General features: G+C 40.4%; 1 protein-coding gene across 15 annotated transcripts in view; it reads left to right on the top strand.

Annotated features, from left to right (window-relative positions):
- Window positions 1-16,087, top strand: part of ABLIM1 (actin binding LIM protein 1) — a 191,032-nt gene that overhangs the window by 73,115 nt on the left and 101,830 nt on the right. For all 15 annotated transcript variants that reach the window (XM_072039808.1, XM_072039806.1, XM_072039807.1 and 12 more), the window contains one exon: window positions 13,950-14,084. In XM_072039808.1, coding sequence (XP_071895909.1) covers window positions 13,950-14,084 — 135 coding nt within the window. Of the gene's footprint in view, window positions 1-13,949; window positions 14,085-16,087 lie in introns of those variants that run through there.

The following is a 16,087-nucleotide window of genomic DNA, read 5'->3' as shown; positions in this document are numbered from 1 at the left end:
GCTGCAGTGGATTGCTTTGATGATATTTGTACCTGTTTTAGTAAGGGCAGCATCTTGAGCATGCCTAACATAAGGTGTTTGCTCAGCTGAGTTCCTTCTGAGTGTGCATGTAGCTGTTGTTTCCAATTTTAATTCAAGTTTGATTAAATTCATGATTTAATTCAAGTTTGCTGTTGATTTTCTTATTTTTTATTTTTTAACCTGTGTTAGCTACAGTTCAGGAAGCTTTGACCACCAAAGCAGTAGCTTACTTAAGATAAACACATCCAGCAAGCCTGGACTTGACAAGGTCACATTTTTCCTTTTAATGAAGTGGCTTATATGGAAGTTCTGTATAATGTTGGAATTTTGCAGCAGTAAATGAGATGCATTTCAATTGCCTATAAGTAATGTGTTAAGCCTCCTACTGAAGGATTTACTAGTCAAAGAATTCAGGAATGGTTGTGGCGTCTTTCTTCACAGTAGTAGCACTCTGCATCATTTATTGCATTATAAGGATGCAAACTACGTTTGAATTGTATTTGAGCAGTGGGATGGATGTGGTTTTGGAGCATTACATTACCACAGATACAGACTTTAGTCCCTGTATTTTGAGGAGGAGGATCTGTTCTCTTTACTTTCTGGAGGGCTCTGTAAAAGCTAATGTGGGATAAATTCAAACCAGGTAAGCAGAAATAAAAAGCAGTTGTGTTGAGCGAGAGTGAATAGTTATTCAACTCCAAACACCCACACGGTGATTTGATGCTATAAATGAAACAAATTGAGTGAATTTACTCTCATTGGGATTTACACTGGAGTGAGCAGGATGAACTCTCAATAGTCTGCTCTAGTGTATCTGATACTTGCAGGGATTTGTGGCCATAAACGGTCTCCTGGTAACTTTTGTTGATGAAACGTACTGGTCCAGCATAAATAGTATGGGATATTTAGCCAATTTGAGATCCATTACTTAAGATTTACAGGATCATTTTTATAATGTTGTGGCTGTGAACTGTTGACCTGCTACCAGTATTAGTAAGCCGTACCAGGGATGATTTAAGAAGCAGTTGCATCCCAAACCCTTGCAGCTGTAAATTTCAGGGATCCTGTATCATTTGCATCAGCTATGCCTCCCATCTTTCCAGAAAAGCATATTGTCATTCAGCTTATAATTGTCACTTTTTTTCTAAGATGCATTTTGAACTTAGGCTGTGGATTTTCTTGAAATGCACGTTAAATGTGTGTAGCGGTTTTAGCAGTGCAGTTTTCATCCTTTGCTACGTTTCTGCTCCCCACCCAGCTGATGCACAGTTGGTTGGGCTTCCCATGCTGCGCGGGGCTGTACCTTAGGAGAACTCTGCATGAAATTTGCAGAGTAATTTTTTCATGAATTTGCAGCATGAAAGTTGTTACTAACCTGTAAGGAAGTTAAAACAAGCTGATAATTTTCATTAAAAAACAAAAAAGCAAGGGAGATGATTTGCTAGAATAATGGAAAAAGTTGACAATAAACAGTTGAAAATAGGAAAAGGACTTGTATTTAAATTGCTTCCTTTTCCCCTGCCTACCAAGTGTGATGAATTATTTACAATAGCTATTAATATTGATGTTGGATATAAAATTTGGCTTCTGTTCACACAGATCATAGACAAAAGAGCTAAATGCTGCCTTTAACTTTGTGATACCTTTACTAATGTTTCATACATCATGGCTGCAGAATGAGAAAGGATAATACTGTTCAGTATTTTTTTTCTTTTATCTTTTCTGCCTTACTCTTTTCAAATAATTTCTCCAACAGAAGTTTGTAGGTCACCTTTTTGTTTTGTTTATTTTCTGTGTTATCCCATCACTCTTTATTTTGCTTTCCCCAGAATTTCAGGCTTTGTTTCAGGCTTGTATAGTACAGCTGGTCCCCTCCCTCCCAGCCACTGCCGGAATTGTTTTTAACAAGCTGAAAATGCCTTCAGCCTGGTGCCAGTTGGTAAACATGTTAACTAAGCACAGGAGAGGCTGGTTTCCACTAGAAAAAATGTGATTCCAATTCACCGAAGTGCAAAATGATTAGTAACAGTTTTTAGCAAATTAGCATGCTTCATTATGTTCAGATTGTGGAGTGATTTCAGTGTCTGCCTGGTCAATTCATGTACAAACAAAATAAAATCCTGAGGCCAGGGTGTTCTCTGCTGACACCAAATGGCTCTTCCTAAATTGTGTTTGACTGATTCCACGTTTTTGTGTCTCTTGTTGTGTACCTGTCTCTTTCCAATTATGAGCCCTTATTACCTAGTTACTCAGATAAGATTATTGTCACAGTGTTGTGTCTAAAGATGACTTGCTATGTCTAAAGATGACTGGCTACCTATATATCCTGCAGCAGAAAGTTTACATATGTGTTCTGTGTTTCTTGTTAATAGCTCTCTTCTGCAAAGCCCGTACTAATATCTTCTTTTTCATTTTTTCTGTGTTGAGGTGTTTGTCTGAATTTTGAGCCTGCATGCCACATTGCTGGATAACGTACATTGTTAGAGCTTCATTTTTCCCTCCATTAGTTCACCACAACTGAGGATTTAGCCCTGGTCTTTGATTTCTGACCTACTGCTGATGGCCTGGCATTCATCTGCCAGTCTGTGACAGTGTGGTGGGAATCAGCCCTTTGTATGATGAGTTCTTGGAGTGGGTTGTACGTGGCCAAACCCCTGGAAGTGGAGTAATATCTATTTGTGCCAGGCCTCTCTGTGCTTGGAAGGATAAGAGGAGAAAAGAGGAAGGGCTAAAGACTTTTAGGGCTGAGAAGCAGGTGCAGAGGCTTTTCATGATTTGTGTTCTTTACACACTGCTTCTCCTGCACCTTTGGTGCTGGCACCTGCTGGGTGCCAAGCTGCAGTAAGCAGTGTGAGTTTCCATGTTCTCACAGATGCCTCTGTGGATATTCAGTTGGTAATGGTTTTCCAAGTAAACAAGACAGAAAACACCGTTCAGCAAAACATTAGCGTTTCCTGGATAATTTGGCTTCTGGTATAGTTTAGCCTTGCAGAGAGATTTAGTCCTGTGTCGTTTTTTTCATACTGTTGATAAAGCATGATGCTGATAACCCTTATGGTTATGACCAAGAAGACGTTTTTGTGCTTGTGGTGGCTCCAGTCTTGCCTCCTTTTCTATTCCCACATCCCCAAATGCTGCGAATCTCCAGAGCAGCTTTTGTTCTGCCCTTTTCCCTTGAAGTAAATTGGCCTGCTTTAGCTGGGGCTGGACTTGAAGAACATAAAAAATGTTACCCGCGTGTTAATGTCAAGGTGTTCTTGGTGTGGAACTCTCTCACCAGTGCTCTGCTTATTTGCAGTCTCACCATTTATTGCCAGTGTGAAGGAATAAAACATTGAACAGTGGGATCTGGATTCTGACACTTTCTCTGTGTTGTGGATGTTAATGATAAATAGTCTTGATATAGCTCACGGCTTGGGAACTTTTATCCCCAGGTGACCTGGGGAAGTCTCCAGGTTTGTTGCTGTTGAATCACTTGACAAAATTATGCATTCACACTTCGTTGGGGGAAGATTGGGGAGTTTCCTTTTCTCTTTGCTTTGGTTGACTTTGTTAAATTTACTTGTGCCTGACAGTTTGCTTTTGGGGCTTGGCATTTGGGATTTTGTTTTGATGAAGTCAATGGGCTGACTTTTGTACAAGCCACAAAAAAGGCATTTTATAAATACATGTGGCATTAGGAATTAAAAAAAAGATACTTGTGTGGTTAAGGTACTAAACTACAGAACGGTTCTGTGTTAGACTCTTAAGGTGACCCCGGGGAAAGTAACTTGATCTCCCGCTTTGTTAGTTGATCTGTAAAATAGGGATAAGAACATTCCTCTTGTCTGCCTTGATTATTTGTATTAGGGGCCTTCGGAGCAGAGAGTTTCTTTTACTTTTCACAGCTATCACAAAGAAATATTAGTCTTGGATTTCAACTACTACCACTTGAAACAAAAATCCAGTGGTATGTGAAATATCTTATAAACATCTTATTGCTTTTTAAGACAAAATGGTTGTAAAAGAATTATGTTTTTATTGGCAAACTTATGGTGTTGCTTGTTCTCTATTTTCTCTTTCCAAATTTATTTCTAATACTTGATTTCAAGTTGCAGTTCTGGTGTGCAGCGCCAGAGAAACTGAGAGAAACAAAAATAACCAAAGAGATGCCGGTTCAGGCACTGCGTGTTTGCTACACTTTTTGCGTATTTTTTAATAGCATTTAGTTCACACCGGGGCATGAGCATTCAAGTCCCGAGCCAGGCCATGCAGTCCCACCAGGCCCCATGGCCACAGCGCCATTCCATGCATTCCTCGCATCCCAGCTGCCTGCAGCAGGCAGTCCCCGAAGATCTGGTGGCAGCTATTTCGTGCTGAGAAGCGGGAGAACTTTTGCCATTGATGCTGGTGGAGGGGAGGGCCTCGTGGCTTTATTCATTAACTCTGAGACCACAGAGTTCATGGTTCAGATAGTGATGGAGGCAGTTAAGCCATTCCTCCTTCCAGAAGAGATAAAGGGAGAGCCCCAAGCCCACAAAACAGTTTTGAGTTGGTGGGGGGTTTCGATCAATTTAATTTGTCGCCAATTAACAAACTTCCGATTCTGCTGTTGAAAAATAAGAGCAAACAAACTCATACTTAGACAAACACACCTTGGCTTCTCTCCTTCTCCCTTCCTGACCTCCTGGCCCCAGGCCCCACGCAGTGCCTTTGGTGAGGCGAGGGTGCCCAGAGCTGATCAGCGCACTCAGCTCCTGGCCTTTGGGCATCCCCTTGGTCATACCCTGGCACTCCACCGGAGCTTGACCACAGCCCATGGGCCTCCCCCTGAGTGTCCTCATTTGATAGGATGGACCTTGTAGGTTGGGATAGGGTGATAATTGGGCTTGCCACCGTAGCAAAATCAGTCCTTTTTGTGTCAAATGAATGCATAGTGGGGGAAAAGACCAAGTTCCACTAATCAAAATGTGGTGTGTCCTTTGGGTGGGAGAAACAAGAGAACAGGATTTTGTTGTTTCTGGGGGCAATCCATAACTAATTTAAAAAGGATTATTTGTAACAAACATGGGCTTCCACCTAGAGAACAGTCAGTATCCCCAAAAGGATGATTAATCCTTGCCTTCGCCGAGCCTGGATAGCTTTCGGGCTCACTGGGGATCTGTGTGAGGAGAACACTTAGGCTTTGTCTTAAGCTTATTCTGTTCAGCAGAGTATCTCTGTGAGTCTAATTGAATCACTGGGATTTAAAGCCAAGTAAGTGCTTCGGTGTTGTCTCAAAGTTGGACTCCGTTTGCAGCAAAGTCATATATTTCATTAATGGCAATGATTTTTGTGGTGTAAGTTAGCTGCACTGTTGTGTAGGAGGTGACAGTGAGAGAAATAATGCTAGCTTTCATATGGGCTAATCATAAAGTACTATACACCCAGAAATGATATATGCCTTGTATAGCTCGGGGACATATGTTATTTGCTGTTTTAAATTGCATATTGACAGGAAAACAGAAGCTGGAAAGCAGAGGAATCTCCTCAAAGCTGCAAAGCGAGGAGCAAGCACTAGCATAAGGGTCAGACAAAGTAATGCCTGTTCAGAAGTGAAAATGTTGTTGGATTTCTACTGTACAAGAGCCTAATAGGCATGGTTCTGTAAACAGTGTCACCAGGGTAGCTCACTAATTTATTCCCTAATTCCCAGCGCTGTTAGCACCAGGTTGATGTCACAGATGTTAATATAATCTGCATGGCAGAACTGTGGAACTTGGTGTTAGTTTAGGATCTTAAAATGATACTGCATTAAAGAAGTGATTCAAGTAGAAACACAGCCTTGCAGAACAATGAGGGTTATCTTTTATTACTGCTACATCAAACAAGAGTCAATAAATGTTTAGGTTATTCTAAGAAGTGTGTGTTTGTTTTTCTCTGAATACACTTTGAAGCAGCATTGATAGATTTGAGAAGCTGTTTGCTACCCACCACCTCAAGTGCTAGCTAGAGGAACGATGGCTGAGCACAGGTCTCTGCAAAGGGCCTCGAAGGAAACTCGTGGTGGGAAGACTTTTGGTGGTAAATGGGAGACACTTTATTATAGATTCTGTTTTGAAAGGTCTTTGTGACAGCCCTATTTCTGTGCAGGCTTTTCCCCATTTTTCATTCACACATCAGACTGCAGTAACGGCAGGTCCCTATGCAGGGGTCCCCTAAAATCTGTAAGTGGATTGCGCTAAGCTAGCTCAGAGGCCTGTTTGATGTTTGAGTGCTGTTACAGGTCAATGCTGTTCATCAGTAAGATGGAATTTCTGTGCTGTTTGGAAAAAGCCATTGCTTTTTCTGCTAACTTCAGCAATTTGCTTTGTGCAGCCTTGAGGATCTTTGAGGACTTGCAGTGAATGATTTGACACTTCTGTTTATTAATTGTTTTGGGTAAAATTTTGGTTCAGACGTCAAATGATGTGTATGAAATAGTTGCTCAGAGTACTCTGAGGAGCTCTTGAATTTCCAATTACCCCCCATCCTATGCTAGAGGAGAAAAAAAAAAAAAAAGACACTTCTGAGATATCTTGATCTTTTTGTGTACAATGTGTTGAAGGCATATCCAGAACAAAATGATCTTACTACTTTCCAGGCAGATACAGTTGCTGTGTTACGGACTTGCAGATGTTAGATGTGAGAAACATATGCTAACTGTGATCCTTCATCCCTTTGGTAAGGAGATTTGAAGGGTGAATTGATTATCTTGAAATTCTGTCCTTTAGTAAGTTGGTTGAGCAAATGCAGAGAACTTTTGCTGAAGTGAGGAAGATAAAAAATAAAGGTGTTCTCAGAACATTAGATTAGGCAGTCTGATCTTTTTATCACCCAATTTGTATCTAAATTATTTTTGTAAAAAATTACTAATATAGAAATATGGCAGACTAAAATCACTTAATGCTTGTGCCCTTTGGTTTGCTAACTACCTATCCAGTAACCCATCTGTTAATCATGTTGAATAATGTAATTTTTAATTCAAAAACTGGCTTAGCTTAGTCAACATTTGTTTCAACATCGTGTTTCACAGCAAGTCTTAGCTTGCTGCATTCTTCATTGTAAGTTTAGTGCTTTTTCATTACTGAAAATAGGTTTAAAACTGCCTACTGCTTTTTCTTGTTTGAACATAAAACAGCACTTGATCATAAATAACAAGCTGTTCATTAACTCCTCTGAGAAAGGATTATTTTTTCTTAAACACAGGTTGTCATATATGCTATAATGTAACAAATACAAGCAGAATAAAATAATTTTGTCAAGTCTTTTTGTCTCTGCAGTATAGGCCATGCTACAAAACATGCTCTGTGTTAGGAACTTGTGGCAAGTGAGCAAGGCAAGCACGAGTGGACAGAGGAGGTGAAATTTGGTGTAGGCCAGCAAATGAAGGCAATGCTACGTGTACCTGGCTTAGTGTAGACAGGCTCTGATGCTTTTGTATCGAGAACAGCATCAGTGATACTTCCACAGTTTTTATACGTATGCATGTTTGTGGCATGAACTTTCAATTTTTTGTATTTAAATAACAGTGGACTCTTCTCTTTTTGATTCCAAATTGCAGTTGTTAATGTTTTAGGTCATTACTTGACATTTGTCTGTAAACCTTCTATTTCATTCTTTGGGTGGCATCAGCTCTACCAATTAGGTTTGCATACTTATAAATATTTAGGGAAGTACCTAAATACCAACTTTTTTTTTTTTTTTTTAATGGTATGATTTGTCTTTTTAAAAAATGGCTTCCAGTAAGAAAATCTTCACATGCTATTTTCATGTAAATTACGAGTTTGATATTTTTCCTTAGAATGTTTTCTCAACTGTTCTTGTGAACTCTCCCAGCCTCTCATCCTAGTTAACTAGTTCCACTCCATGGAGCATGCCATTATAATTTATTTTTGCTTTTAAAGGATCTCTGAAGATAGCAATGCAACCTATTTCTAGGCTGGATAAATGCTGTGATTTGATGTCTTATTTTCTTCACAGTGTGTTGTGAAAAAGCTTTAGTTGTTACCTGCCAAGCTGAGGGGTGCAGGGGGTGAAGAGAGAGTCATCTGTTCATTAATGTGTTGTAATCTGGCCCATGGCTGGCCATGAGATGCTATTTTGAGGATAGATACCTTTGGTGTATTTTGTTTATTCTAGATGAAAAGCTGGGGCTGAGGAAGCAAATGTTATGGTGATAACTTGATAGGATACAGAGGTAAAGTGTCAGTTGTTCTTAGGTCTTCTCTGTTTTCAGTAGCAGGCTAATTGGAATAACAAAATAACAATACTTCTGTGAAAAATGCCAGAAAGCATCTAAAAAATATGGCAAATAGGAGCTTAAGATATTTCCCCCCTTTAAAGGTAGCTTCTCTGGTTAAATGTAGACTGTTAGAAAAGCTTTAAGACAAATTTCCAGGAAGCGAGTTTTAAAATATGATTCTCCAGGTACAGCTTGAATGGCAACAGCATAAGCAAGCTGCAGTCTAGGATTTTGCCTTAGGCTTTTTCCTACATGTGTAGGCACGCAGCTCGCTGCTGTCTCTGCAGGGAGTGTCTGCTGCCAGGGTGTCCCACAGTTCCCCATGATCCCTGTCCCATGCCTGCAGGTAGCGACCACAGAGCCTGCTCTGTCTGCTCCTGGCGGCTGGGGGTTGATTTCAGTCTTGGTCATTATTTGGTCACCTCAGCTGATGTGGTTCTCAGACATGAGATTCAAGACCTGGATCTGCAGAGAAGCAAAACGATGTTGTATTTGTCACCCTTCTTTTTAATAAGTATTTCAGCAGCTCCTCAAGGCTCCTCTGTGCTGGCCTCCTGTCTTCACTATGAGAGCACAGGGCAGTGATGGGGCAGGCCTGCCCCTTGAGCATGTTTCTCTGGTGCCTTTCATCCCAGAGCAGCTTTTGCCACAGTTCGCATTTCTGAGCTTGCTGTCTGTAGTAAGCCACTCCTAAGATGTGAAGGGCACAGCTGTGAAATCCTGAAGGTCCCCTCACCTGTGCTGCTCTGGGTGCAGGATATTCTCAGTGTGCAAAAACCCTCCAGAGGCTGCGGAGGTAGAAGTCATAAAAACTGTATATCCTAGCAGGAAGTGAAAAGTCCCAGCTGCTACAACACGATCAGAATGACTGGGCGTAACTCCACGTTTATCTGCAAAGGTAGGCATGCAAATATGAAAACTAAAAAACGGACCTTTTAGACAGCACTAGCCTATATCCTCCTCATGTTTAAATTTAGACGAAGCTGCTTTTTACTTCAATTAAGAGCAGAATTGAAGCCAGCATATTTTGCTGTAACCTCTGCTTTGCAGCATGCTCATAGCAAGGCGTTTCCCAGAAGCTTCTTTCTGACTTCCAATAAAAAGCCGAAGTATTTTGTGGCTTTCAGCAGAGCCGTGGAGTCTTGCCAGGAGAATCTGCAGCTCAGTCACTTAGCTCGTCTGGTTTCCCAACAGCTCTGTGCTCAGGTCAAGCTCAGGGAGAGAATCATCAGAAAGGGAGGCTGCAGTATTTATTTTTCTTGTTTTCTTTAATTCAACAATTGTTACTCTTCAGGTAATACCTGTAATTTCCATTTCAGAAGGACTTGGTGCTGAGGCAGCAAGATGTGTAATTGCTATTAAACCTTCGCACAATGATCTGCTCTACATAAAGCAGCACTGACAGGGCAGATTTAAACTTTGCACAGCAAATTAATTCCTTAATTTTGTTCAGAAACTACTTCAGGCTTGTCATGAACATGGGGTTGTTAAAGTTTTGTTCTTCTTTTTTTTAATTGTTGCTTTTTCTTTGGAAATCTGTGATTATTTGGAGATGTTTTGGTAAAATGCAGAAACAAGCACTCCCAGGCTGGTGAAGTTGAATTTACATCAATGTAGTGAAGTTGCTAAATGCAATGAAATCAACATGGCATGATTCACGAGGGGATGTAAAGAACAACACAAATTATGCTGATATGTCTATGGAGTGAGATTAGCACAAAGCAAGATTAGTGACAGACTATTCCTCAGAAAAATGAGGTTTTGTTGTTTTTCTCTTTCTTTGATTAAAAAGAAAAAGTAGTCCAGACTTTGCAGTTGTCCATACTTGTTACTTTGGGTAAATGGAATGTTTAATAGTCTATTGATCTGTCTTATTGGAAACCCGAGTGAGCTGAAGAAAGCATTAATTATCTATTAATTATTCATTTAAGCTGGTCCTGTAAGCAAGAGTGGAAGTCTCAGCCTAGCTTGTCTTGAAGAGTTTTGTGTACATCTCTGCCCAGAGATTTTTTTTGTTTTTTCATTAATAAAATAAAAATAAAAAGTCCAAGCAGGATACAGCAGCATTGCAAGTGAAAATTGCTATAAAGCGACTTGAAACTTTAGGAAAGTTTTATTGATGATCTCTTGTGATTAGTCAGTGCAAAATTAGAAAGAGTGTTACAGCTTAGACTTCTATAGGTATTGTAGCTTTCAGAGTAATTCCTGAAAAGTGCTGAAGGAATAAAAACAAAATGAAATATTCAAAGAAATGCTCACACCCATTTGACGTGTATGTCTGCTTCTAGCACCCCTTGGGGTTTGTTCAGTTGTGGACATTGCAGTAGTTCAGCTAGGGCCAGTTTTAAAAATAAAAACAAAAATGTGTTAGTAGCTTGGGTATTTTTGTACTTTTTACAGAAAAGCAGATGTTTAAAATGATCCCTTCTATTAGTAGGCATCTACATGTTCCTGATGTGAGGTAGGCAAGTGCACGGTGTTTAATCTTGCATTAACGGATCCCTGTGCCAGGCTATGCTGGTTGGGCTAAAGAGACAAAAAAATTGCATCTTGAATTCATCTGACCAGGCTTGTATATAGACAAGTACCAGTGCACACCAGTATGCTAGAGCTGGTAAATACCTGACTTACATTTCCACACCCATACAGAAAAGTATGCAGCTTATGATACAAAGACAACTGTGAGCCGCTGTACTGAGCCAAGAATGTGTTGCTCTGGGAGCATTTTGCCTTCAAAATTATTAGTTTATGTTCTTTTAAATTGGAACAAAATCAATTTTAGAGTAACCTGAGAAAACTGCATAGTGTGCTAAACCAGATCATGCAGGTTTGCTCCTAGCTACTGTAAATGGAAAGAAAATACTTGTTTCCTTCTAGATAAAATTTATTTTCATCTGTTTATACATAAGTATTCACTAAGGTAATTAAGACTTCTGAGCAGCAGACTGTGACCTGCTTCAGATTTGGATGGTTTGGCCTGCCACCATAATCCAAGCTGAAGAATCCTGAGCTCCCAGTACCTCTCTTAATTTCTAGCTCTGGGTTTTCAGACCCAAAGCAGCTCACTATTTATATGGCCAGTAAGCTGGTTGGACTTCAGTCAGGAACACTTAAAATAAATTGCTTGTAAAGGTATTAGTCTTTCTTTAACTCCCTGTTCTGATGCTGGTCTCACTCATACATGTAAGCACTGTTCCCTTGCTGATGCCTATAAAGGGTTTACTCTGCCTTCTGTATGTTGCATATGGCCAGAGAAAAAAAGCTTGCAAGTTATTCCTTGCAAGAGAACAAGTCAATTACTCAAATCTTGACCTACATTTCCAATTTGAGGCCAGTAAGACAAGCAACATAATTAGCTTCACTAAAGAGATCGGTCTGGAAATAGCAACTAACAGCATTTGTATTCATTAAAGGGCTGTAAAGGCAGAACTTGAAGTTGCATCGTCGGACCAGTCTTGAAAACATTTACTTACTCCCAATAAAGAGCAAAAACTTGTCTTTCAGATCAATACCAGAAGGTCTGAGTGCTGGCACGCAGGGTGTGCTAGGGTGTCCTCCACACAAGTCTGTGAGCAGAACATTGCAGGTACAGATTTCAATCTGCACCATGCAAGTCCTAGATACCACTTGCCCAAATCCTCAGTTCAGTTCCTCCTTGGAGCAAGTTTAGAAAATTTGCTCTGATACCTTTTCTTCAGTTGGCTCCAGGCCCACTTTGGGCTGTCTGGATCAGAAAGGGAATTTTCCTCATAATAATTTCCTTTGCTAGCCCCCTGCTTGTCTCTCTCTGTTTTTTTGGTGTTTTTTTTTTTTCCCTCTTATTGCATAAACTGTGTGTTTCCTTGGTTACAAGTTAATTGTTAATAGTCTTGTTTGGAAGAATAATAACTTCTGTTCCAAAAATAGTTTTGTATTGCAGCCTATTAGATGAGGTTCACTCAAGGCAAGGCATTTACTGGGATCTTATTTAGATGGAACCGCTAATTAAAACATTGGTTGGCATTGCCAACTGCACTCTGATTCTGGACTGAATCGAGGGAAATAATTGAAGTGAGGCTACCAGAAGAGGAGGTATTCACAACTTGGTATTTGAGTAGAGGAATTCAGCCATTTGCTTTGAAGTCTTTTAGGAGATTGGGGCGAAAACAAAACAGCAGCTGCCATGTTAGCTTGGCTGAAATTACAGCAGAAATTATTGCTTGAAATATGTGTTATTCTCTATTCTGCATGCTGTTGATCCCCTTAAGTCATTTTTTTTTATTATTAATCTTGTACTTGCTATATCTCATGCAGTTATAGCAACATATTTCTTAACAAAGGCATTTATAAAGGACAGTAATGTACAAGAACTTGATGAAATGATAGGTTTCTTTCATAGAAATTCATTGAGAAAGGAGAGGAAACTGGTACAGCAAATATGAGCAAGGTATGTGTTCTCTTGCTGCATAAGCGCTAACCTGGAAAAAAAGCATTATCCTGGTTGGGGAGATGTCAGGAGCTGATCAGGAAAGGAAAATAGAGCTCCAGAAAATGCTGAGCTTAAATAATCAATACGATTGCCAGCGACAGTGAAAATGATATGGGTCTATCAGCAGTCAGTCCAAGAAAAGCAGGGCAGGAATGGCAGGAGGAGAGAGATGGGGTGAAGAGATGCACATTATCTCGGCAATGTTCTGATAAATATCAATGTATCAGTACTTTGGGAGCAGCATTAGGACAGCTTATTGCTGCTAAAATGGGATTTAGGAGGAGGATTTGAGGGAACAGAGTTTTGTTTGGGAACATTCTGGGTAACACTTTCCACTTCACACAGTCCAGCTGAGACGCATTTTTGTTCTACCTTACACCCGCGCATTGCTGTTGGAGCCCCGGGCTGACACAAGGCACATCTGAAGAAAAAGTTAAACATTGCTTTACAGAAGCCAAATGTGGAGCAATAAAACTTTTATTACCGCAATGAAATATACAACAAAGCTGACACAAACCTTTCCTGTTCCTGCCCAAGCTCTGCTAAGGGCTGTGGGATTGCTGATTTCCCAGTACCTGGAATTTTGTCACCCTGACTATTGCATATGCTTTGGGCATTTCTGTCTACTCATATCTCTAATTTGCATGAGATAGTTGTTTCTGCAGGAAACAAATAAACTTGGCTTCTGTTCTCTACAGATGTGCTTTCCCTGTATGTACTAAAGCAAAGTTGAGAGGGCTGCAGTTTTATTATAGCCATTTGCATGCAAAGTCAAGCCACCTCATTCATCTTTTTTTTTTCCCAAAACATGACTTGGAATTGCTTTCCTTTCCTTCTTTTTCTTGGATTGTATTCTTTATTTTTGTATTAAAATAGTCCAGTTCTTGCTGCCTTGTGTGTTTGTTGAATGAATTACATGCATTCATGTTCTTGGAAAGAAAAGCTTGTGGACTCTGAAACGTTTTGTGGTGTCAAAACTGCAGAGGGAATTTTTCCTTATCTTCACATGTCCATGGCAGAGTCACTGGAAAGCGGTAGTGGGTAAGGGTGGCTTAAACTACTGTTTTATGAAAAGACTATATTTTTTTAAACGGTTGTGACTTTTTTTGATGAGTGTGAAATGTGATGGGATGAACTTGTGATGAGAAGTTACTGGGAATACAGATTCAGGTATAGCAGAAATTCTTTAGGTTTAAATCATATTTGTTTGTTTTACAGTGGCCCATCCTCAAGAGCCTCACCACCCATCGGAAAAGCCAGTCATCCACTGCCATAAATGTGGAGAGCCATGTAAAGGTGAAGTACTCCGTGTTCAGGCCAGACACTTTCACATCAAATGCTTCACCTGCAAAGGTAAGACCTTGATGATCACCTGTTAGAAATGAGTCAGTTTATGAAAATATACCTTGAAGCAGTTATGAGACATAAAGCCTCCTGTGATCTGCAGGATATTCCTCTTGCTCAATATGTCAAGGATTTGTGGGTGGGGAAGGTAATGAATGGATAGTAAAAGGGCTGAATCACCCACATACAAGCAGCAAGGTGATCAACACTACACAGAACAAATTCAATGTGCAAACATTTAGAGTGTAATTGAAAAGATTATATTGGATATTTGATTCATGAGGAGGGGGGATAAACTTAGCACTGCTAGGAGACTCAAAATGTTCTCACACTTGATTTTGGCCCCCCACTAATTCTGTCTCCATTTTTTTTTCCTGGTCTCTCAGTACTGCTAGGCCTCTACTTCTTTTTCCAGGGTCCACTTTTTTTTTTTTCGTGGCCTTGATTTTCATTTTGGTCTCCTACTACCTCTAAGGCTCCCACTAACTCTCATTCAGTCTATGCCTTATTAGTTGGGTTTGCCAGCGAGTGTTGTCTTTTTTGTGTTTGTGTCTTTCACTTAGAGGGAAAAAAAGTGGCATATGGAGGAGGTAGTTCCAAGTTCTGTTTTTACCTGAGCTTCAGAACTTGTTTGTTGTTGACTTCTCATATTTAAGTGAATACATTTTTTTTTGTTTAAACTGTATAGTAATTTACTCATATTGCATATTGGCTGACCATATGGTTCATACAAGTGGGACACAGATGTTAGAGTAAGCATTTTTCCTCTTAGTCTAATGGGCTTTTAATTTAACGTGGCTCCACTACAGAAGGTAAAGTTAGACCCTCTCACTATAGGCAGTTTGCTGTTAAGCCAGAGGAAACAACAACTCATACTGAGAGCAGAATGCATCAGCTGCATCTACAGGCAGTTTAGTTGTTGTCTTTCTCCTTTGTGCATAGCAATATTTGCTCTTGAGATTTTAGCTCATACATTTACAGTGTGAAAGCCTTGAACAAGCTTGTATGACTGAACAGACAGACACCTGCTGAAAATGTTTAGGCTTTTACTTCTAGACTTATTCTGATAGTCTAGTGAAGATGAGGAAAAAACCAAAAAACAAAAAACATTTCCTCATAAAGCTGTCTCAGTACTGTAGCAGGGTTTCAGTGTGACCATTTTTAGTGTGCTGTACGTGGGATTCCTTTTTGTCGTTGCTGTCCATGCTCACAACGCTGTTTACAGCCTGCTGTTAAGTGGGTTTGATGTGATCGTAATCCTGCTTCCTAGGTTGTGTCAGAGGCACGTAGGCACACTGTGACTGCTTGCCATGTGTGCCAGCACTGCAGGAAACAGGGGCTTAAGCCTCCGTGCTGCACTGGCCAGCCCAGGACATGCTCCATGTCCTGTAACATGATCAGGCGGTTCTCATGCCCAGTAATCTGGTGCTGTGTCCATCTCTGGAATCAGTCTTGGTAAAAAGAGACAGTAAAACTGCTCCTTGACAAAGGCAGCAAGGAAAACCTCTACCAATCAGTGTGTTTACATGCCCCCAAGATAAGGCGTAGCTAGCAGTTATTCCATGCCCACTGAGAACCAAACGCATACCGCTGCTTTGTCCTATCTGCCCAGCAAGGCTGGCTGCTTCTATTTGTAGCTCCGCATAAGAGCTGATAAAGGAACAGAGCTGAAAATGGTGTGCCTTGCGCCCCAGAAGGCGAGCTCCTCAGGACTCCTGATAGGCAAGGAATCTCAGGCAGCCAGCAGCTGACTTGGAGCTGGAGTTAACAAGGGCATGATGGACAGGGGATGGTAAGAAACGTTTAGGAGTGTAACTCTAGCAGCACGATGCAGAGCAGTTGCGTTTTGCAGTGTTATAACAAAGTCACTCATCTTGCTAAGGAATTACCATTCTGTGTTACAAATAGAGGCTTAATTGGATTCTGTTTTGCCTTGTTCATTAGCCTCCAATTGTAATAAACTGGTTTTAGTTTATATATTACCAAGAGCACACTGCTCTCTAACCAAAGTG

Source organism: Anas platyrhynchos, chromosome 6, assembly GCF_047663525.1.
Source record: "Anas platyrhynchos isolate ZD024472 breed Pekin duck chromosome 6, IASCAAS_PekinDuck_T2T, whole genome shotgun sequence".
Lineage (NCBI taxonomy): Eukaryota > Metazoa > Chordata > Aves > Anseriformes > Anatidae > Anas > Anas platyrhynchos.
Note: the sequence above shows the minus strand (reverse complement) of the source record. Positions and strands in the feature narration are given on the sequence as shown.